Raw genomic sequence first — 24391 nt, 5'->3', positions numbered from 1 at the left:
ACAAGTCTAATCCTAAGGGAGAGACACAAAATGACAACGGATAAGCCCTGATTTCCTGGCATCCTCTCTCTCTCTCTCTCCCTCTCACTCCCTCTCCCCCAACACACACATGCACACACACGCACACACTTTTGTACAGCATTACTTGTGGTAGACACTCATTGATATAATGGATTTTTTGCACATTTTTTTTCCTTAAAAAAAACTAAAAAAGAGACATTTTCTGTCATCTACAGAGATTATTAATATTGTTATGCAAACTGTGAGGGTCTCTGGTGAAAAATAAATGGGAAACATTCATTTTGGTTCTAGCAGGGTAGGCCAGACCATGCAGGGGTGATGTGAACAAACACAGACCATCAAGTTCTCCTGAAGATAAGATAAAGTTCATTTAAGGCTGCTGTTACACACTCGCTGTGGCAACAGGCTATAGTTACTTATTTTCTTGTCGGTCAATTCAAGATGAATGAAAAGCTCCTCTTTCAGTGAACAAGAGTTCTGTGACATAGAAACTGAGCAGGTTGGAACACCTGCTGGTGAGCGGGACAGAGAAAGCAGCTCCGCAGCTCCACAGCTGTTTTCACGAATGATAAAAAGAAAGGAGTCAGGATCTCACTCAAACGTCAGCATCTGCCTGAGTCGTGATCAATACTAATATATCAGGTACAGATAGAATACAATCGGATGTCGGTTGTTTATCTCTCCTTTTCTTCATTTCATGTTAAAATATTTGCCTGAACTTTTTGATGGGAGTTCCTTGTTTTTAATGTTTAACATTCAAGTTCGGGGAATTTTCTATTCACTTATATACGTTCTAACAGTTTGATTAAGCTTCACATTTCCATAGGAAATCATATACTCACATGAGGGTTCAACACATAAATCATTAATGCTGTATATTTTTAGAATACAATTATCGTAGCTGTGATCAAGCTATAAAAATTTGTTTCTGCAGTTTAGAGATTATTCCAAAGCAGCATGTGACACAGTGACAGCAAAATGTAAGATTGAAAGTGTCTTTCTATACTGTTAAACATAAATAACTTGATGAAAAAACATGTGCAGAAACATGTGAAGATGCACATATGATAGTTCAAATATGTTTATTTTTTGTACAGATGCTGCCCTGGGGAAACAGTATAAATGTTTGGAGATGTGTTGGACAAGACAATGAGCAACACGCTTAATTTTATTGATGTACTAATTGAAGGAAAATGCTGCAATACCTGAATTATGCAAGTTAGGGTCATTCCAACAGACAGCGAGGACAGTGAACTTAAAGATGAGAGCGGCAGTGGGGGAAAGAAGAACTGCAGAATCAGATTAGAGATCCGGTTGGTCAGGTGATCGGGTGTCAGGTGATGCTCAGAGGTCAAAGTAATATGTGAAACAACCATATCTGTCTGCCTGTCTGTGCTCTTGCATATCTGTGTATGAACAAACACTTCAGTGTATAATCAATGCATTACAGAGGAGCATATGATTCATTCAGATGTTTCTTTTCGAAGCAGAAGGTGGGTGATAATGAACCGACTGAAGAGAATGAAGAGAAAAAAGAAGAAAAAAGAGGAAAATAAAGATGTATCTTACTTTTCAGAGCCTGGTATTCCACACCTACCCAGATGGAGAACAGCAAACCAGTGCCAACTTCAACAGATAATTACAAAGGCGCCTCCAAACATCACAAGATATTTTATCCTCCAATCAATTTCAATTCACGCTGTTTTTTTTTTTTTTTTTTAATTCTGAGAATATCCTGAAATCTGCATGACTTTCAGAGTGACACCAACAAAAATAAATGGAAGGCAACTAAGAAAGCCCTGCACTTCAATAACAATGAAACAAGAATGCAGGATCATCCAGATCCACTGCCTAAGATCCACCCACAGGTAGATCATCTCACATCAAAGCTGAAAACTATCCCAGTGAGTGAGAAGCTGAACAGAGGATGAAATATATGATAACCATTCAATCAACCTTCTCAGTACCTACAGTGGCGTACATCCAGCCACTGAGGTAGACAGATGGGACCACCAGAGGAACAAAGCCTTCCATGTCCCCTGCCTGATGGCAGTGAGAGAGGAACAATAAAAATATGGGTGGGATGGATTTGCTGGACTCCCTTATTTCACTGTAACGCATCAAAATCAGGTCAAACAGGTGGTACCATCAGCTTGTTCCACCTTACTGACAGGACTGTGACAGCCCGGTTGTTGAACAGCGGAGATTGCAGTGACAATAAAGGAGAGAAAAGAATGGTAAATAATAAGTTACAGACGTGCTCCTCGTTATACAACAAAGGGTGATGTAAAGCCCGACAATACGAAGGTTCACCAAAATCCATATGCCTGACATATATTGTGTGGTGAACAAACTCTACACAGAAAGGACCCGGCCAGTATTTGAACCTAAAATCTCGTGCTGTGAGAACTATAACCACCATTATGCAGCCCCCAAAACAGATTATTTATGGTTAATAATGGATAAACCATTGTGTTTGTGTTTTGACATTTCAGTAAATAAAACTTTGCTGTGCTTACCGCCTTGGCACATCTTTGCCCTCAAGCAACAAATCTGTGTCTGGTTGGAAGTTCCTAATAATGTCTCTGATTTAGACATTATAAAAAAGAACCATAACCCTCTCGATGACTGATATGTACCATAACATAAGCAGTCATGTCACACAGGGCTGAGACTTATCCGACAGAGCAGTGGGAATTTCATCAGTTAAGATTTCATGAGCTTTGCTGAAAGATTTAGTTTAACTCACATTTGTGGCATCAAATACTGCATGATCACATTCATTACGAATAAATTAAGTACAAAGGACAGAAAAGGCTCTATGAAGTTAAAGTGTTTTTAACTTTATATGGGTGAAGCATGCAGCGTCTCCCTCCACACCTACGAAAATATTTTCCCATGGCTATCTTACTACTGTAGATGCTTAATAACAGATACAGCTCAAATATATAGCATCTCAAACTAGGATAAAAGCTTGTGGAGAGTGAGATTTGGTGAACTGTATTTTATCTTTCATTTATTTATTTATTTATTTGGGGGTGGGGGGGTCATCCTCCCATACTTTGATATTGATATCAGTTGACAGATGACCTGCAGATGGAGAAATGTTGTGGTTACACGTGAGATGTGAAAAGTCGTAGGAGGCAATCTCAAGAAAATGTGGTTATTCCCTCATGTATGGAGAACTCTTTTCAGTCACCTGTGTTGTACTCAGTTTACGTTGCGCTTGTTATTCTGTCTTGGACACTGCGGCTCATGTACGCTAACTTTCAAACACTTCACGTAATCGGCCGGTTTAACCCAGCCGTGCCCCATGTTACTTTTGTATAGATCCTAAAGTCTGACAGGGAAGGTTGGGGTCAATCTCCTTCCGCCGCGGAGTTGAACGCTTCTATTTCGAGTCTGCCTCCGCCCATTCAGACTACCTTCGGCGTACGCCAGTAAAAGTTACGAGTGCATCCTACAGAGCGCGCAGAACTTCGGAACAGACCAATGAAAACGCAGTACGGGACAGGGGCAGAGCTGATTGGCAGGAGAGACAGCCAATGAACATGCGTTATGCCTTGACGTGAGAGCCAATCACCGCGCAGATGCCAAAAATAACTCCTCCTCTTGTTCAGCACCCAAAGTCGAAGGATAGCTCTGGCCTTTCAATGGAAGAAAGTGCTAGATTTGTCACTGTTGTATAATATAACGAATTCTCAGTGTCCATATTTGTTTGGGAGCGATCGGAATTGTCTTCAGATATTGTGAGAGACAGAACTGGCGTCAAACATGCGTAAAAATCAACGCTGTCCAAGCAGGGGACCACCGAGAAAGGAATTATCGCCGCTCGTCTGAGGCCAATCTCGATTATTTTTTTTTTCAAATAAGGAAACATAACACAGCTAGCCAGCTAACGTTAGCTCCCCAGATAGCTTAGGTTAACGACATATCTTCACAGAGAAAGCGGCGTCTCCCAACACCATCAAGATTGGATCTACATTCGCACAGCAGCAGGAAAACGTAAGTAGCATGCTAGTATGTGCGCTAACGTCATTAGCTGGAGTTTGACAACCCGGAGAAGTGCGCTGGCTCCAGCGGCGGCTAACTGTTAACTTGCCGCTAGCACGCCGGCTAACGTTAGCGCACATCAACAGCAAGCAACCAAAGCAGGCCTTTTCGTGGAGGGAGCAGCTAGAGGTGGAGGGGAGTTCAGCGTGTGGTCAGTGGATTGGTATTTAACACACAAACGCATTTCCAAAATCAGTCACTTGGTCTCTGCATCGTAAAGCTGTTGTGCAACAGCTTTAGCGTTCAAATCCACGGCTGCCACAACAAAACTTGGCGTCTGATTATGAGTTCCAGAGCAACCTGGTAAAGCCAATTCTGTGTGAAGCTAATGTGAAGTGTGTTTAATGGGAACACTTTGACCACACGTTGGTTCCCAGTGCTTAGTCTGGTCCCGGACTAGCTTTATTAGCATACATGAGCTATGTAATTAGCCTCCTATTCGACAGTTGCTTCACCCTTTAATGCTGCTAACACGACACATTACAAAATCCAAACGATGAATTTAATTTCTTTTTAAATGGGGAAACATATTTCCGTGTCTTCCACGTGCACACCCAGCTAAACAAACTGTCGTGAAAACCACTACTTCTACTTTGCAAGTCTGTCAAGATGTTCCAAAATCCATGAAAAGTTTCTGTCTTCTGAAATGTGTTATTCTGGGCTCGGTCCAGCATGGCAAACGTGAAGAAAATGTCAACTTTCAAGAAACAAAACCCATGTTTTTTTTTTCCTCTTCTTTTTGAGTGAAAGTCGCTTTGAGACGATCCACTTGAATTCTAACACACAGGCAGTAGTTTTTGAATGAGGTCTGATTCATGGGATCCTCGTGCTAAATCAGAATTTGTCATATGGGGTATAAATTTTACTGATGATCAGTCAGGTTTCAGGGAACATGCAGACTTTATTATAGCAATGGGAAGATGCAAAAAGTTTAGAGCGAACTGTTTAAGTGCTGTGAAACTGAGGCTCCGGCTATAACAAGCTAATGACACCTTTGTGGACTTTGTCATATGGGTGTCAGTGGTTGACTCTATGACGTTAGCTTGGCAGCCTGGTGGCTTTTGTAACCGTGTTAAGTATTTTAGCAAACTGCCCAGGGGTCCCATTGATTTCAGTGAGTTTCCAGTTATGTGTCGGTCATAATGCGCAGAGTTAGTCATCAATATGTGTCAAACAAAAATTCATGCTGAAGCAGAAGGTACTGTATGTTCTAATGCATATACAGCTATCTTAGAAGGAAGTCATGACCACAAGGCCTCACGTTTTATGTGCATTATCCTTGTCTAAGCTAATTCAATCAATCGGGCATGAAATATTTAAATGAAGGGCATTTTCATCATTGTGTTTCACTGTGGCACCAGTACAACTCATCACTTTACAGATTCTGTTCTGTTTCATATTTTCGGATGAGTTGCTGGAGGAAAAGAGGTTTCCAAAACAACTAACATTAACTATAAATTCATAACAGTACAATTTAGATTAAGCATTAACTATTCATTTCAGGTGAAATGGTTTCATTAGTGCGCTTGTGAACTTGTCAAAAGGTGTGGCAGTCCTGCATAGTTATGCGCTACGTGTATTTACATTTTACCGATTTGATATATGTCTTGGTTTAAAAGGAACTGCATGGTCACGACGATAAGGCTCTAATGTAAAGTGTGCATATGTCTGCTCTAATGATGAAAAGGACCTGGTTATAGAGTGCTACTCATGGTTATTGAAGCAAATTTATCAGCAAAACGCATTAAACTCACATTAAAAAGTCACATGCAGCACACAGAGTCTGATGCTGAGCAGAAAAAAATTAGACTTCCAAATAAATGTCTCCTTTAATTATCTTTTTCACAGTCATATATGTGAATTTTTTTTTTCTTTTTTTTAGGATTGTGTTCTGTCCAACACAAAACCAAAGTAAGTGGGCATAGTTAGAACAATAACAACATAAAAGCGCCTAAATCAATGCTGGGAGCGTGCTTCCTGTGGCTCACAACCATGCTTGAGTCAATCTATGTTAGTCGGAGCAACATGCAGATCAAAATAGACATGGTCATCCTGAACTTAAGTAGCCAATATTTGTCTTGTGTAGAAAATGGATACTATTGACAAACGCTTGCTTCTTGAACTGACTTCTCTTCTGTATTACAAACATGATCAGGACATTTTTTTGCCGTCTATATAATGTTCCAGTACGTTATTACCAACCCCTGGTATTCAGTCGTCAGTTCCTGTATTTTTCAGTTTATTGTGATGGGAATGTCATGTTTATTCGAATTTCATGATCAAATGTCACACAAGCCCTGAATCTATGAAGGGATAATCATTTAATGATATTTTATATTTACCATTTAGCTCTTGGCTTCCTTTAATGATTATGAGCAAGTCTATGTCCACGCTGTTTCCTTACGTTTTTTTGAACATTTCATTCAATCTCTAAAGATTAATCCGCTTCTTCTTGTGTGACTATATTGCAATAAAAGTGCCATCCTAGCCAGGGCTTATGTTAAATTTTATCATGAATTTTTCAGTGTTGAAACGCAGCCGGCCCACTCACCTTCTCCAGTATATCAGATTGCGATAAGGTGCACAGGTGACTAGTATATGACATCACTTAGCGTTGGACCTGTGCCCTGCCAGCCAGATAGGCGAGGAGTTCAATAGCTGCTAATCTTATCTGAGTCAGCAGTCACTGTGTAAAGACTGTGGAGCCGATGAAGCACAGTGTCAGTAGGAGACTGAGACAGTCAACAAGCTTATTTTAGAGTTTAACAGATCTTATTGGCCTTAGCCGTGCGCTGATGGAACTGTAGGCGTCAGAATTTTCTTGTGAAAACTGTAAATTGCTCCAGGAGCCTACACTGGTATTTTAAAAGGAGGAATTTGCACTGGTTCAAAAAAAAAAGAAGAAAAAAAAGTTCCCCTGTGACAAATCAAACTGATTTAATGGAGTAAATTTAGAGCAGATTTTTCATTTGTTTACACAAATTATTCACTTTGGACAAGAAGTACTTTGTTAACATGAAACCAATCGTCCGTGTAAATATGGGCCGTACATTTTTTTTTGCTGCTTGTACTGATTCTTGTACTGACTCTCAGGCTCTAAGCTGAGGCACATGGGCAGCAGGCCTAATTGGTACAAATGACGCATTGATTTCAAGCGCTCTATACTTCATACTGGATTTAGATTATATATAGACGGTGAACAAATATGTGTTGACATTGCAGAGCTTCAGCAGTTATGGATTAATCAATCTGAGTCCTGATGACTGATTAATTCTTAATGTATTTTCTTTAAGGTAGAAATCTAAATGTGCACTTTCCTGATGAAGGACTGAGCAAGGAACTGGTATTTTGATAAAGACAAAAGGCTTCAAGCCTGCCCAGTGGTGTAGTGGTTAGTTTTCTCACTTCATAGCTATAAAATCCTGGATTTGAATCTGGCTTGGGGTTCGGGACCTTTCTTTGCAGAGTTTGCATGTTTTCCATTTCCGTCCGCAGGTATTGCACTCCGGTTACAACTCACAGTCAGTGACTCTATAGTGGCCGTAGGTGTGAGTGTGTGTGTGACTGTTTGCCCGGTGATGGATGAGTGACTTGTCTTCACTCTTGCGTTCTCCCATAAGCAGATTGGATCGATTCCATCAGCCGACAACCCCAAGTAGGACCAAAAGGATTTTTAAATGAAAGTGTTTATTTATCAGTTTTATTTAGAAAAGATCTCCTCTGACCTTAAACAATTTCTTCTGATTCTGCTGTTTACAGATTATGAAGGTTGTTTGCTGCAGTTGTTGGCATCATAGTACCTCCATTTTCTGTTTGTCATTCACTTTTGAAAACAGTTAACTCCATTTTTTTTTAATCAGGTAGGATTACTTTGTGATTATTCTTAAGGTCTTGATAGAAAGATGTAAATGCTGGTTTTGTGTTATTTCAAGTCAATCCTGTGTGTGTCAGAGTGAGGTAGTTTGCATGCGTTTTGACTTTTCACATCCTGTGATGAACTTTATAATTCAGTAATGTTAAAAAAAAAACCTTGGCTCTTCTCTAATGCGGTCGTTACTCAGACTTTATGGGTCCGATTAAGCTGTAAATTGTGATTTTTATTTTCTTTTATTTGTTGTATTGGGTTGTCTGATGCTCGTTTGTGCACTTTGTGCTTCTGTCCTCGAGTGCTGCACAAACTTACCTGTGTCGCCATTCTTTGAACTTGCTTTGCGTGTGACATTAAAAAAAACACCCTTCAATTATGAAAGAGTTTATACCTTTATGACACCACCAAAGCTATCACAAACATATTGTGCATTTTAGTTGTGCAGGTAATTGAAGGAGCAGAAATGGAGGGGAAGCGAACTCGGAATTGGATTATAGCAAAGGTTCGATGCCTTATCTTCATAGGCCTTTGTTAAAAGTGTCAGATAAGATTAAAAAGACAGATTCGAAGGTGTAGTGTAAGTTTAAGGTGTGTGAATGGGAGAGAAGGTGTGGTTGCAGAAGGTATTACTGCTGTACAGTAAAGCAGTTGCATAATGTGAGCTGTGTCTCAATTCAGCCTTGGTTGCTCCAAAGTTCGTATTTCCAGACTGATAACTTCACCACAGTTCGATGAGGCCTTTCTTTTCCAGAGGTCCCTGCTATTCACTCTCTGACCCCACTCCCTGGTTCTTCTGGTTTACTGACCCATTCAGGAGGTTTTCATTACTAAGTTTATGTTAGTGGTTTATTGGTTTGATCATGTTCTAAATGTTTTAGTGGGAAACTTCATAGCTGATAGAGATCCTTTGAGTATCATGGCACTTGTAAATGTATCTTTCTATTCCCTTTTTTAGCCTTTTTTTTTGAGGGGGGGTTCCTTTTTGCAGTGCTCATTTGCATGGGTGACACTGTTCTGTAGTCCTTACTGTGTTTCCCTCACAGAGAATATCCCTGGGTTGTGTCTAATTGGAGGCTTTTATGTGTGGAGACAGCATGTTCTCCCTGTGTGTGCACAGGACACGGCTTCTCTCCTGGGATTCTGGTTTCCCCCTACAGTCCAAAAACATGATCCTGAGGTGAACTGGTGACTTAAGATTGTATTACCTGTCAATCTTAGTGTGTTTGTCCTGTGATGAACCAGTGACCTGTGCAGAGTGAACCCTGGTTTCGTCAGCCGAGGTCGACTCCAGAGTCCAAAGACCTTCAACAGAATGAAGCAGTTTGCAAGATGGATACATGCTGTATTGTTGTTGGTTGTGAGCCAGAGCTGTTTAATAGAAGAAAACAGAGGATTCCAGAGTATTTTTAAAAGAGATTGTTCCTAAGATGGGGTTCGGCAGTAATAAAACAACCACAGTGATGTCAGCAGGGAGCTCATGTAAACGTCACATTCAGAGTACATCATTATTTTATCACTTCCTTGTTATTCCATGTATCGTTTCATGAGCCATTTACTTTAAAGAAACGATGAAGTTGTTTTCCTGTTGGTTACTGTGCATTCATGTTTTTCAGTGAGATGGCTGTTGCTGCCGTTTTTTTTTTTTTTTGAGACTCTGCTCAGGCAGTATGTGTTTCCAAATATGAGAAATTGAGTGTCATATCAGATTCCATGTTTAACCAGTTGTGTTGCTTTGTTTTCAAACCAACAGGTGTGGTAACTGTAATTTCTTTATTGTGGATAGTTGGAAAGGGCATCAACGCTTTCGAAGCTTAGAATGTGGATCCAAAAGTCTTTTTTTTTTTCTCTCTCTGAAAGTTGTCTTCAGGTTTCGTTCCGTTTCATGCAGTGTTCCCAAGGCTGTCAAACTGTTGTGGTGGGAGCTTGCAAGAAATACATCTTAAATGTGTGTTTGTGTGTTTTGGATCCTCTTTGTCTCGTTTCACAACTCTGACGGTCCTTATGTGATTATCGATCACTGGACCCAGCACTGGCGGAGCTCGCTGGAATGGTGGCTAACGCTGCTGCTGCACCGCCCGACGCTCCTCGTCTTATGAGTCATAGTTGAATGACTTGGAACAAGTATTTGCTGTCCTAACCCCCTGATCCATTTTGTCAGCACCACCATGCTTCATAGCCCCAACAAGTAGCGAACATGAACAAATGCTAATTGACTGATAGTTCTGGTGCCGATTAACCAGGAGAAGATGTTTTAGCCACATACAAGGATTAACTGCATGACATTATTTCGAAATACCAATCAAAGATTTTGGTCCTATTTGTGTTTTTATAGGAAACTCATAGAACACAAACACACTTGAGTAAAAGTGTTTTAATATGTGTAGCAGATGGTCAGTAAACGCTCCGTCTTTGTGTTAATAGGATGCAGTCAGTTACGTCACAGAGCAGAGAACACTGACAGGAGTATCTAAAATACATGACGACCGCCGTGCCTCAGGAAAACGGCCATCATGTCTGTTTGTTTTTTGTTTTATATTCATTCCAGAAGATTTATTGTTCACTGGTCAGACACTCTTGTTGAAAGCAACAGCCAGTGAATTTATACTGCTTCAAATTCAATATGTAGGCAGCAACACAAAGGTTTCACAAGTTGCAGAGAAAGTCATCAAGGGTCTTGGATCTCATTGAAAAAGCTCTTGAATAGATGAGAAAGTATGTATTCCAGCCTCTCCTGACCCTCGCGCTGTTATCTTAATCAAACTCCACAGACATTGTGTCTTCAGTGTGACCCAGGAGATGGTTGCATATTAATGTGTACACATCGATAGTGCTGGATGGTGTGTGTTAACCTCGCTTCCAGGATGGCATTAGTTGTTTTGCGTTAAAGAGACTACTCTCGTAGCAGCGTTTAAGCTCTCTGCAGCATTATGTAATCCCCAGCCCTCCACTTCCCTCTTCCTCGCCAGTGGTTTTTGGCAGGCGTGAGTCTCGGCATCAGGGGGTGTTGGTTTCGACCTGTGGTTCCAGCGTTGGTGACAGCAGTTTTGAGAGGGTCAAGTGGTTAAGGCTTCCTGGTTTCTGTCTGATGTCTCAGAGGAGATATTCTCTCAACTTTTCGAGCCGCGAGTGGGTTTTATTTGCCGGCAGTGTATTGTACCATTGTATTGAAACAGTATCTGCATGTGATTCTGCAGTCTGCACGTCTCCTTTCAGTGTCTGGTTGCTGCAACTGCTTTAATGGACGGATGATGCAACTCCCTCCTTCCTCTTGCTACCAAGCGGTTGAGTGTATTTGTGTGTGTGTGTGTGTGTGTCTTCTAAAGTGAGTGAGAAAACGACATGGAGAGGGGGATGTCGCTGAATGAAGCTTAGCCTGGATGCTTGCACTGCAGGGTGGGTGGTTGCTAGGCAATGGCAGTGTGTTTGTTTTATTTTTAGAGAGAATCACTGCTACCGAACATAACAGATTTGCCTCTCTCTCTCTCTCTCTCTCTCTCTCTCTCTCTCTCTCTCTCTCTCTCTCTCTCTCTCTCTCTCTCTCTCTCTCTCTCTCTCTCTCTCTCTCTCTCTCTCTCTCTCTCTCTCTCTCTCTCTCTCTCTCTCTCTCATACACATATGTGAACAGTTTCTTAACGTGCCCGAAAGTCGAGCTCACACCTGAGTTGTAATGGTGACGGAGAAAATGGTCGTAACGGTGCGGCAGGGGAGCGGTGGAAATGTGAATGGCGCGGCCCACCGCCTCACCCCGGTCATGAAATCTAAACCGGCCCGGCGTATTTATAGAGCGTCTTTTTTTTCTCGCGCATACACTGTGACACTGCGCACATGCGCACACCCAAACACTCATACATGTTCTTCTGAAACCAGCTGTAGTGACTGCTTGCGTGTAGCGGCCTTTTTTGGGCACATGCCTGCCGTGCCATGTGTGCGTTCATGTGGGAAGTAATGCAGAGCGAAAGATCAATATGCTGCCAGGGTGCTTTCGATTTTTATCGCTTTTCATCGATTCCAAGACCTCTCCAGTGCTTCAATACCAGCCAAGCGAGGCATTCTGTAAGTTGCTCCGTACTGTTGCACTTGCTGACATTTAGGTCAGAATTGATCAGCGTGATGGGAGAATACGTGCACAGGTCAAAAATGCCAGTGATATGGCAAAAGGCGGTTGAGCATTTGAAGATTGCAGTAGTTCTAAGAATCTTGAGGAGCTGCTATAGCAGTGGCTGTAATGGAATATGAATAATTATTTGATTAATTAATTCAGTTATATGTTGTACAGCCACATATTCTAATTTCCTCATGAACCTGAGTTCTATTCTTTTCAAGGCCGATACTAAATCACAAATGTTTACACTACAGATTGTTTGAGTTACATTTCACATTTTAAATCTTTTTATTATTTGCATTTTTCATCATATGGTTAAGGGTATAACCAACTGTTGCTTTCACCATTTATTTCTTTTCTTTGTGGATAGTCATGTTCATGTCACAAATAGGTGAAAAGTGTTAAACATTCCCTCAAACCTGAGAATAATACAGCTTAAAATGTCTGGTTTTGTTCAGATCAACATTGAAAAAGCTACAAGTAGTTCCTTAGTTCATCATTCAAGTGTTATTATTGATCACAATGACTGAATTTTAGTTTAATAATACCAACTAATGAGCTGTCTGATATTCCAGTGATTGATCACTAATGAGCCATACAGTGATGTGGTGGTGTGAGAACAACCCAGTTAGTTTTTGGGTTCAGGGCCCAAAACCTGTGTCGAGTTTGCATTTTCTACCTGTGTGTTTGAGCTTCCTTCAGTTTCAACTTACCATTTTTCACTTTTTGTCTTTTCACTTGAAAAAGTAATGTCCAGACGGAAGCGTTTTGATAATGATTGCCTTACAAGTGGCGCCTCAAGAAACTTCACAATGCTGTATTTTTCCTGCCAGGCCACGAGTCAGCAATACGTTTCTTATAATGCAATAGTGAATTTTGAAAAAAAAAAAAAAATACAGGCTAAAATGAAAAGATTGAGTCGTAAAAATGGCACTCGTCTATTGATACAACAAACTGTTGACTGAACGCTATGGTACTTGTGTGTGTATGTGTGTGTGTGTGTGTGTGTGTGTGTGTGATGTTTCAAACCCCCCAACAGAGAAATCAGGAAGCGGATTTCAAAATGGGAAACGCTCAGGAACCCAAAACGCTATGGTTGTGTAATCCAACAGCCAAAATGCAACGTATGGACGGACGATTGATCACTTATCAGACTGTCTCAGCTCTGACTGCAGCAGACTGCGCCTGAGTTATTTCCTTAGCCACGGCGAAGGCTTGAAGAGAGGCCGGTCTATTGACACAGCTGCACTGCCAACAGCGCAGGGTTGTCAACAGAAAAGTGTAGCCTAACTCCACTTTGACCAGACAGAAAGACAATGCCAACGCCAAGGCTGTGGGAATCAGTGTCGTACTTATTGAAGCACTTCGTTTCTTTGTAATGTCAGTGTTTGATTTCTACAGTCTTCCCCCTGTTGTTGCAACAACAGATTAAAGCACTCATGTATGTAGTTTGAAGTCTGATGTTATTCCGATCAGCTGGTATCAGTGGAGTTTCTAACACTGAGAAGTCCTGTAATGTGACACTATTACTTGCCAGCACCTGAATTAATAGTATTACTCGCCCTGCGTTGAGAGAGAAAGAGGCTCTACGTCCTTAAAGAAGCTTTGCATCCACACTGTAATCCTCAACTCTGGTTGTTGCTCAGCTATCTTTGTCCTGTCGGGATCACTGACTCACACTATCCATTGAGTAATTAAAAGCTCTCAGTGCTCACACTAAGTAGCAATGAGCTAAGCTGTCATTTGGAGAGAGTTTTTTTTGTTTTGTTTTGTTTTGTTTTTAATAGAGAGCACAGCTTTGTTTCACTTGCATTTTTGTAAAGTCATGTGGTGAATATAAAACCTTTTGAGTCGCATAAAATATTACAAATGTTACAAGAATTAAAAAAACGCTGTTATTTTGAAGCACGTGAACATCAATCTTATCTATTTTTTGTGACTTATATTAGAGTACTTATCGCATGTTCACCTCATATCATGCTGCTTGACCACTTTCATTGTGGCTGACTTTAGGGTCTGATGCATCGTAAAGTTTATTTACCGTGTCCCTCTGTTCTCTTCCCCTCCATAAATCTCCAGCTATAGGCAGCAATGGGTGCGTTCCTGGACAAGCCGAAGACGGAGAAACACAGTGCCCACGGCGAGGGCAATGGGCTGCGCTATGGCCTGAGCTCCATGCAGGGCTGGCGGGTGGAAATGGAGGACGCCCACACGGCCGTGGTGGGCCTCCCCCATGGACTCACCGACTGGTCCTTCTTTGCCGTCTACGACGGCCACGCGGGCTCCCGGGTGGCCAACTACTGCTCCGGCCACCTGCTGGAGCACATCCTGTCGGGCGGGGCCGTGTTCGGCTCGGGCCCGGGCTCGGTGGAGGGCGTGAAGGACGGTATCCGCTCGGGCTTCCTGAACATTGACGAGTACATGCGCAGCTTCTCCGACCTGCGGCAGGGCCTGGACCGCAGCGGCTCGACGGCCGTGTGCGTGCTGCTCAGCCCCACCCACCTCTACTTCATTAACTGCGGCGACTCGCGGGCCGTGCTGAGTCGAGACAACAAGGTGGGCTTTTCGACCCAGGACCACAAGCCCTGCAACCCCCGCGAAAAGGAGCGCATCCAGAATGCTGGCGGCTCGGTCATGATTCAGAGGGTAAACGGCTCCCTGGCTGTGTCCCGGGCCCTCGGGGACTACGACTACAAATGTGTGGACGGTAAGGGCCCCACAGAGCAGCTGGTGAGCCCGGAGCCCGAGGTGTGCGTGCTGGAGCGGGCGGCCGAAGGCGACGAGTTTGTCGTTCTGGCGTGCGACGGGATCTGGGACGTCATGTCCAACGAGGAGCTGTGCGAGTTCGTCCGCTCTCGACTGCAAGTGTGCGACGACCTGGAGAAGGTGTGCAACTCGGTGGTAGACACCTGTCTGCATAAGGTAAGGACTCGGAGGCAAAAATTTTTTATCCTGTCTTCATTTAATGACTTGAATTTCAATTTAATCTTCAAATTATTTGAGGGATCATGTCTGATTTGTTTCCAGTAAGAAAATGAAGGAAAAAAAAAAAAAACCCAAAACAAAGCATGACTGCATTACAAAAAAACCACCTAATGTACCAAAGTGAAGTGATGGAAAACCTGAACCTGATACTGTTAAAATCATCTTAATATTCTTCTGTCAAACGTCATGATAAATAATAAATAAGTGCTTTGGATTTTCTTCCTGCCCATTGACTTTCTCAGCAATCGATTCGAGTTAAAAACCCGAACCTCCCGTCAGCTGGTGCAGATCTCGCTCAGCAGTCCACCTCTCCAGCCGCCGGATTTCCACATATCCCTTATTCTGTGTGTCTGGAGTACTCCAAGAATCAGGGAGAGCACAGCGGCCCAGTTATTTTTACTTTACTGGATGGGCGATCTCAAGTAACAGCCACACGCTGCCATAAATCTCCCCCCGCTGCCACTGCCTTTTGTGATGTATGTGACTCTGAGCGCTTTCAGAAAGTTACTGTGAACACGTTGACTTTTACAAGGTAATGACAAGGTGACTGCTGGTTTGGTGGAGGGCCCAAAGTTTAGTCCCATCTGTTAGTCCTATAAATACCAATTAATATGCCCTGCAGTGTTTTATATGCAGTGTCATGTACAGCAGGATTTGATTTGGTCGAGTGTGTTTAACAGTATGTTTCACTGAATCCTGTCCTGTTATTATTTCCTTTTTTCACATTGTTCATCACTTTATTCTTTGATGATCCACAAAAGTGAAGCAAAAGGAAATAATTCTGAAACTTCAAATTCTGGAGAAGAAAAGTACCAATGTGCTGGAATCCTGTATTCAAACATGTTTTTTTTTCCCTTTACAGTTCCCTTCATTTAAGCAGAATGCACAGATCTTGAATGGCACATTCCTGATGACAGCAGAATAACGGGCCTTGTATTGTTTGCTCCTCCACCGTGTGGCTCAGTGCAGCGTAGCTGTGAACATCACTGCCACCTGTAGCTCAGTGGAACACTGAGAAACTGAGATGAGATTGTGCAACATTAAAAAGTGCTGTTAAAGAAGGCCATTTCAAAATTGTTCAGCTTGTACACAAGTGGATCTTATATATTTGACTGAAAATCTCAATTACAATCTGTTAGCTATAGAACAAGGATGCATATTTCATCACTTTGTTTAAAAATAATAGATACTTTTTTTTATTCTTCACACAAGACCAAAAAAGGAAAAAAAAATAATGAAAAAGCAATTTGAAGATAAAACCAAAGCCTTAGACAGCTCATACTGCCACTTGTTGACTGAGAAAAGATAATTAGAAGTGGACTTAAAGTAATTGATGCCTTTCTGTGGTTCCCCTCTGGCCTGGTGGGATGGGGCCTGCTCGCCCCATGTGCCGGGGGTGTCACTATGAACACACACATATAGAAGACCCTGCAATAACAAATGCGTTTGATTTCAGTTGAATGTATTTTATCCTCTCTGGATTCGCTGTGCAGATTTCACTGATCGGTTTGTCCCCCATCCTGCAGGGGAGCAGGGACAACATGAGCGTGGTGTTGGTGTGTTTACCCGGAGCGCCCAAGATCTCCGAGGAGGCCGTGAAGAAGGAAGAGGAATTGGATAAATACCTGGAAACCCGTGTCGAGGGTCAGCGCTCATCGGCATCAACACACACACACACACACACACACACACCATTATTCTGGATATTATTATAATTAAACAGTGAGTTCCTCCAAATGCTGCGTGACCACTTTGCATTGCAGCATTATGGATGGTTGAAATACAGAGTCAATCATTTTGGGATCTTTTCTGTTTTGAAACGTCTGATTTGACTGAAACTTGTTCTCGTTTATTGTAAAGTTTTAGATCAGAGATTCCTCTCTTTGAGACTCATTATGTATTCTGTGTTACAATCATGCTGCCCCCTCTGGAAACTGTTAAAAAAAGAAAAAGAAATGCCCGCAGGCGTTTCAGTTGCAGCACATCAGATTGACATTGTGTGTGTGATACGAGCATGTAGCAGCAGCACAGGCCCAGCACACCGGACACTCACTCAATCTAAACAATATTAGTTATTGTAATTTTGTGTCGTCATTGTTTTCTAATATTGGGCTGATAGTTATTGGGGCCTAATAATGACTGTGAATTACTGAGATTGTCTACGATGTACTTTGTAAATAGTTCGGTGCCTTTTCCCAAAAGGTTAAGTGGAAAAGTGGCTGCAAACTGTGCTCAGATTCTGTGTGCATAACCAGAGCAAAATAAACATTCTTTAGGCAGTACAAATATTTGAAATCTGTCTGCTACAGAGCAGCGCTGCAGAAAAAAAAAACAAAAAGGCGCAAGCAGTGGCCTATCTGATTTTTCCCCGGCCGAGGAATTGTTTCTTCCACTGCTGTCGTTTCTCAACCTCAGCAGAGAGAAGCAATCATCGAGTCCCTGGAATATACGATAATGTCGTTTTTCCTGCGCAGCGTAACGTCTCACCTCGTCCTCATCTCTGCTTCACAGAGCTCCTGTCGAACTCTGGAGAGGCTGGAGTCCCTGACCTGGTGTCTGTCCTGAGGAGCATTGCCACAGAGAACATCCCCAACCTTCCACCTGGCGGAGGCCTGGCGAGCAAGTAAATATACAGCGAACGCCGTTTCACACACGGAGCATGTCAGCGCTGAGCTATCAGTCAGACACATGAAATCATATAACACAGCGGATGATTTACAGCTTATGAACAACTTCTTTTTTTTTTTTATGTTTCTTATACTCGGAAAGGTCATCAGTGAATAAATAATCTATGGAAGGCTACGACCGTGATTGTTTCCATTGTCAGTTGTTCTAAAAGTTTTTTTCTCTCCATGACACGATGTCTATAAATGTTAGAAAAGGAGTTGAAATGTCCAGCTATATTTTCTTCCCGCCCCGGGCTACATATTGAATACGTACTTGTTTAATAAATGTTATTCCAGTGGAAAATCTCATTATTTTCCTTTTGAAACTATGCCACATTCTTAAGGAACGCGCATTTGTGGGATGAGCAGCAGAGTATGCGCCTCTTGCGTTCATCAGCAGCATCCTGCTCACACTGACAGGCAGGCGTTAGCAGAAATCCACTGGCAACACTTATCAGAACAGTTCACCTGCACGCACGAATAAAGAGCGACTACAGCCGCTTTATGCTCTCAAATATCGACTCCGTTGCTTTTTTAGCTCCATTAAATCTCAATCAATAAGCATTTGCGCAGAAAGAAGAGACTGACATTACGTTGGGAGTTGTTCCATTTCTCTAAGCAGGAAGCCGTGCGCTGTTTGTGTGTGCGTGTGTGTGTTTGCAGGCGGAGTGTGATCGAGGCTGTGTACAACAAGCTGAACCCTCACAGAGAAGAGGAAGGGGTGAGTTCACCTCCCTCCAAACCCCTCACCTCTCCGACCTTTCACCCCCCTCTCACACCCTCATAAACACACACCAGCACAGACAAGGACACTCTGTTATGCCAGTGTGTGTGTGAGAGAGAGAGAGAGAAAATGAATGTGATTCAACGTGTGTGTGTGTGTGTGTGTGTGTCGGGGGTGGGGAGTTTAACAGAATAACCTTGGTAAGCTCAGTGAAAGTCAATTGACAGCAGTTGTCATTGAAAAGCAGCGGAACTCTGCAGTCCTGTGAATTCAGTGTTTGCAGCGATTTGCTCGCAGTCACTCAAACAAGTAATGTGCTTCTTTTTTTTTTTTTTATGGTTCTGCATTTAGAGCCCGAGAGACACAGAAAGTTTCAACGGGTCGATTGACGTTCATCATCAATGACCTTTTAACTGAAATGAACTTAGTGATTCTTCATTAGTCCCGAGGTCTTTCTGTTTGTTTCAGGTGTCAATATCAGCAGAGCAGCAGATCGTTTTCCCAGAGAGAAGACACTTGTTTTTAAACAATAAACATGTTCATTTTTCATTGCAGATATCCTCAGTTCAATCACTTATTTGCAGTTTTCTTTTTTTTTAATTCAATTAATAGCCTTAAAAGATAAGTTTGAGTATTTGTTTTATCTTACAGAAACGGTAGTGAAGGCTGCAGGTTTGTTTTTCGACAAACGCCTCTATTCTTCAGAAAAATCCAGCACGCAGTTAAGATATGATCGTCATCTGATTGCTGAAGTGAACAGATTATTGATGAGTTCATGTAAACGGCATGTGTGCCTTATCATGCAACCAGTCATCTGATTATGAGAAACAAGATTAACAGATTTTTCACCGTTATTCTGTTTTCCCGTGCGTCTACTTGGTAATCTGTTTTTTTTTTTTTTTTTTTTTTACATCTGCGTGTGTGTGTGAAGAACAAAGTCGTAGAAAACCTTGATGGGGGGGAAAAAGACGACACACCATCAGTGTAGCAGTGGAAAGTAAATGAAGAGACACATTGAATGCTTCAGGAAAAGAAAGCCCTCGAAATGCCAACATCGCCATGATGCTGTGAAAATAACGGAGTTTGACTGCCTCACTCTGAAGGATACCTTACGTTGGACTGAAACGTTTAAACCAGGATTTTTCTCGTCCTCACATTTCCGAAGCGCTGAGAAACACATCAGCATCCATTTGTCATAATTCTGCATCACTGCCGGCGATCGCAGGCTCAGTGTCAGCTCTTAAAGAGCCTGCAGGCATCAAGGTGAAGGTGTATGCATGTCTTTTTTTTTTTTAAATGTCAGTGGAGCGCCAACTTCCAGTCTCTCTCCTCTCTGGGCTGTGGGTACTGACCGACCGGCCGACCCCCACCCCCACCCCTTTGCACCACACGGTGAATCTCACAAAGGGTTGTTGGTCGCAGGGTCAGAGGTAGTGTTTGCATGGGCCCGTCTACCTGGTGCGAGAAAGTCTCTGAGTCTGTCGCGCCGCCGTGTGGGAGATTTCTCTGTGGTGATGATGAGTGCACTGTGCCGCCGCCTGTCAGATGTGCGTCCGCGAGTGTTTGGTGTGCTGTTTTAACCATGGAGCGTGCCTGCAGAGTCTGACCCTGGCGTGTCACCTCAGGCCTGTGCGGGGGGAGAGGAGGAGGAGGAGGAGAGTGAGGAGGGAGGTGGCAGCACGGCGGCTCATCTGCTGGAGGCTCTGCGGCAGTTCCGCCTGCACCACCGAGGGCAGTACCGCTCGGTGCTGGAGGAGTCCCTGGCCGCCTACAGCCTGCGAGGGGAGGGCGCTGCCGAGCAAGGAGCAGGGGACGGCGGGAGGAGCCCCGGCGACCACCACCACCACCACCACCGCCACCGCCACCACGACGGCCAGGAGACCTCCGCCTCCCCTCCCTCTCCCCCTTCACCCCAGCCTTCACCTGCCACTGCAGAGCCGGAGGCCAGCCGAGATGCGCCTGCCCCCAAGTCTGATTGATCCCTCCTGCGACCGAGCACCCGCCTGCATTGCCCCCCCTCCACCCACCCACTACTCCACCCCACCCCAAAGCAAAGCTCTAGTGAGGCGTGCTATGACCTCTCCTCCTCCTCCTCTTCCCCTTATCACAGAACTTGAATGAACTTGTTGGCCAGTTCCAGCTCGATTGTGTTTATTCGTTTACGATAAGTCACTCAGTAGAGTTTAAAAAAAAAAGAAAGAAAAGAAAAGGCTTTCTAGTCTGTTCAAGTTCTGTCCTCAAGACACAAATTCAAACTCTTTCTTTCCTCTTTTTCTTTATTCCGTTTCCTGACCACCTTGGCTTGGATCCCCAAACTTGCCAGTCATCCTGTCAGCTCGGCCACGCAGACTGATGTTTACAACAGGAGACAAGCGCTCGAAAATTCATTATTCCACGCTCAAAGTGGCTGGGGAAGCCAAAGTGAACCTCGCATTCTCTGGCCTCCATTTACCGGTTTCCTGCTTCTGGCTGACCCTCCCTTCTCAGCTCCCAGCCTCACCGCCCACAGAGCTGCGTTCAGCAGAACAACTGACTCAGACGAGGCGAGGAGACGCTGAACTCCAGCTGTGCAGCGCACTGCACCGTCTCCAGGCCCACTCCATCCGCAGACTCAGAACACACTCTTTTTTTGTGTATATATGTGTGTTTGTATGTCTGTTTGCGCGCGCGCGTGTGTGTGTGTGTCTGCATGAATTTGAGAGACCGAGCAGGAGACCAATCATCACTACTGAAAGTTATACCCAGTCGTCAGCATGCTCTGCGATGCTCAAACCCATCAGTGTCCTCTGCACCACCTCTATCCATCACATCACCCTCTCAGTGCTCCTGGTTTGGAGCAATATGTCATGTAAAGTTGCACTTGTGCCACTGTCACTTTTGAACTCCTTCAAATTGCCGAACGTATGGAAAAGTGTTGCGAAAATATTCACGCCAGTTTTAGAAGAAAAGATCCAGTTTTTCACGAAATGTTGACTCATTACCGCGGTGAGACTTTTCTTCGAGGTGGAACAGCACATCTGACTCAGGGCTCCACCGTGTCGTCAGGCTTACGGTTATTTTCAAAAACTTTGGTTTGCAAATTTCAGATTACGAGCTGCCGCTGGCAGCCTGTCATCGTAAGCGTTCAAATCGGCGTGGCTCCACTAGAGTGCAGCAATCAGATCAGTCGTTATTCACTTCTGTCTCTTATGTTATTTCTTAAACGGTCTTACCCAGTGTATGTAGTTGAAAGACATTTAACAGAGGTCGTATTGGATGTTTATCACTAAGCCCTTCAAATTGATATTCATTGGACCATTTTGCTTTTCCACATTTCAAACTTGAATATATATTATTAATCATGTTAGATGGATAATTTGTTAGCATTTGCTTCCAGGTGTTTCCTCAACTTAGTGGCTCCAGAATAATCCAGTCTCACACACACATATCGGAGTGAACACAGCAGTTTCGTCATCAGACTCCACCGCTGGCGTTGGAGCGGTGATGTCCAGTCGAGGCCTTAAATAGCAGGTTTAGCGCAGTAAACTTGACGCCCGTGTAGCCGTAACTACTTTACACTGCCGCTGAAACATTAATGAACCCACTTTAACGGATGTTCTCTTTACTCAAAGCCGAGTCTCACAGCTTGATGAAAGCCCCCGTGCACCTCGCCGCGCTCCTCGCAGGTTCTGACGCCGCCTGTTCAGAACGACACCGTCTCCAACACTTACCTCATTGCGAAAAGACGGATGCAAACGGTGCCGCTTACCGCCGCGTTCATTCTCCTTCAGAAGCAGGTAGAGGCAGGGGATTGTGAGCCCGTGTAAACCCAGAGGCTGGCAACGCATGCGCTACACTTCTTCTCAATATCTAAAGCACTTACCTACCGGGAGGGGAGGTTAAGCTGAACACCGTGTGTGTGTGTGTGTGTGTGTGTGTGTGTGTGTCTGTGTGTGTATGAGTTGTATTTGTATGCCGTTGCGTGGGACACATCGGTCCTGCAAGTGACAAACGAACAAATAAAAAGGATCTGAGGTGCAACGCTACCATTTGTGTCGAGTGTTTGAGTATCCTCCCCCCCCCCCCAGCGCAGGCTGACTGTAGCTCGGGTTGTTGGCTCTGTACCAAATCCGTCACCGAGCAAATGTGTCGGAGCAGCGGCCTGATGGCACCGACAAATCCTGGAAAACGTAATGTGGTGGCATTTGATACAGGGCCATTCCCTGACACCTGTAGGAGAGGCTTTCAATGTCCTTCCTCCTCCAACCTGTTGTATCTGTGTCTGTGTAGGCTGTGGAGTTTGTTTTTTTGTTTTTTTTTCTTTAATCCTTTCTTTTTTTTATTTATTTTGGAAACCGCTATAGCAGAAAATAAATCCTCACCTTCCTCGCTCTCCTCTGTCAGCTTTTAGCCCCAGCGCAGACTCATAATTTCATCTGCTTAATCTGTCGTCTCCTTCGAATCAGTAGCAGCCCTCAGGTAGGAGACCCCTTCAGAATAAGAGCTGGCAGCACGGAGCGAGGGGGGGAGCTGCGTAGACTGTAGGCAGCCCATTCTCTCCGCTCCTCCCCTGTTTTTCAGTCCGACAGCTGGCCTGGTGATTCCCCGCAAGGTGAGTCATCAGACAGGCCGGACAGGGGTAATATCACCGTCACCCACTCGAGTAGATGTAAAAATAAGACAAAAAAAGAGGGCTGGGGTTCAAACTCTGCCCTGGTTTAAGGCATCGGGAGCAGCATCTTAAAGTAACTTCTGCTTGTGGTGAACGACGCCCGGCCTGACGCACAACTCTCCCCATCTCTCTCCTCTCTGCTCACCCAGAGTGCCGGCGAGCTGGATGACCCCTGGTAGCCGTGGCAACAACACCCCCCCCCCCTCCCGTCTCCTCCTGGTGAAGTGTGCAGCCACGCCGGAGGAGGAGGAGTCTCTCTCTCTCTTTCTCTCTCTTTCTCTCTCTCTCTCTGATTCTCTCTCTCTCTCCATTGCACCATGTCTTTCTCCACTAAAAGAGGACATGCGGTGTGTGCTGGAGTGCGTGAGTGTGCGTATGTTGGTCGTGCATGTGTGTGAGTGTTTGCAGCTGTGGGACAAAGACAACTTACACACACACACACACACACACGCGCGCACGCATACTGCTTTAAACCTGGAGGAAATACAAGAATCACTTTTCAGAAATGTCAAGATTTTATGAACTGAAACATTGTGATGGTAGACATGATTTTTACCATTGACGTGTGTTTTTTGTTTTTGTTTTTTTTTTTGTTTTTTCCTTTTCTTGAATGTTGACATTGAACACCTGACTTCACAATGACATGAGGACCTATTGTGTGTGTGTGTGTGTGTGTGTGTGTGTGTGTGTGTGTGTGTGTGTGTGTGTGCGTTTGTGTGTGTGTGTGTGCGAGATGCAGTTTGTGGGTGAGTGTGTTGTGGAAGAGGGCCAAGAGGAGACAGGCGGTGGATAAAGACTTTCTATGTAATTCTTTTTCTCCTGGACATTTTATTTTATTTTTTTTATTTTTTTTCTTCTTCTCGTGCTCCCGGGTCTGATAATTGCCTAACACCCTCGCTTCTTCCCCCCTCTTTTAAAGACACACCCACGAACACACACTCTCTAACACACACACACACACACACACCGACGCACAAAATCATGAACACCCCACTTCCACCAGTGCACGTGACGTGATGTGCCACCGCAGGGCACTGCATGAGGACTCTGGCTCTGCGTGTACAGCTACGTGGTTTTTCTACAGGACCCGGAGGGACAGCCGCTGGTTGGGCCTGACCTGAGCCCGAAGGACCCCTGAACACTGACAGGCTCCTGCCGCGCGGCCAAGTGGAGATGATTTTGGATTTTATTTTTATTGATGCTATTAGGATGATGACGATAATCACGGCTGTTTTTTTTTTTTTTTGGGGGGGGGGGGGGGCTAAATGGGAGGTTATTACTGAAGAGCCGAGTGCGAGTTGGACTCACGGCTTCGGGGTGG

The 24391-nt window shown here is 43.9% G+C and overlaps 2 protein-coding genes across 5 annotated transcripts in view; both read left to right on the top strand.

Moving 5' to 3' along the window:
- The first annotated feature begins 3632 nt into the window (after positions 1-3632).
- On the top strand, positions 3633-24032 carry ppm1bb (protein phosphatase, Mg2+/Mn2+ dependent, 1Bb). Of its 3 annotated transcripts, XM_030097809.1 has the most exons (7): positions 3633-4026; positions 5957-5985; positions 14124-14966; positions 16556-16673; positions 17541-17652; positions 18359-18416; positions 20045-24032. In XM_030097809.1, the coding sequence occupies exons 3-7, from the start codon at positions 14136-14138 to the stop codon at positions 20396-20398; spliced, it is 1473 nt and encodes a 490-aa protein (XP_029953669.1). In that variant the 5' UTR covers positions 3633-4026; positions 5957-5985; positions 14124-14135; the 3' UTR covers positions 20399-24032. The 3 variants fall into 3 exon arrangements, with proteins under 3 accessions (XP_029953669.1, XP_029953670.1, XP_029953668.1); XM_030097810.1 differs by lacking the exon at positions 5957-5985 and having other exon boundaries at positions 23220-24032; XM_030097808.1 differs by lacking the exon at positions 5957-5985.
- prkcea (protein kinase C, epsilon a) overlaps positions 23309-24391 on the top strand; it is a 42599-nt gene continuing 41516 nt past the window's right edge. The window contains exon 1 of one of the 2 annotated variants that reach the window (XM_030097802.1): positions 23309-23530. In XM_030097802.1, coding sequence (XP_029953662.1) covers positions 23459-23530 — 72 coding nt within the window. In that variant the 5' untranslated portion in view covers positions 23309-23458. The remainder of the gene's footprint in view (positions 23531-24391) is intronic. The other variant, XM_030097801.1, reaches the window with a different exon arrangement.

Source organism: Salarias fasciatus, chromosome 8, assembly GCF_902148845.1.
Source record: "Salarias fasciatus chromosome 8, fSalaFa1.1, whole genome shotgun sequence".
Taxonomy (NCBI): domain Eukaryota; kingdom Metazoa; phylum Chordata; class Actinopteri; order Blenniiformes; family Blenniidae; genus Salarias; species Salarias fasciatus.
Note: the sequence above shows the minus strand (reverse complement) of the source record. Positions and strands in the feature narration are given on the sequence as shown.

Coding starts and splice junctions, on each gene's coding strand:
- ppm1bb (XM_030097808.1), top strand. CDS start 14,136: ATGGGTGCGTTCCTGGACAAGCCGAAGACGGAGAAACACAGTGCCCAC. Junction 14,967..16,555: donor TAGACACCTGTCTGCATAAG/GTAAGGACTCGG, acceptor CCCATCCTGCAG/GGGAGCAGGGACAACATGAG. Junction 18,417..20,044: donor CTCACAGAGAAGAGGAAGGG/GTGAGTTCACCT, acceptor GTGTCACCTCAG/GCCTGTGCGGGGGGAGAGGA.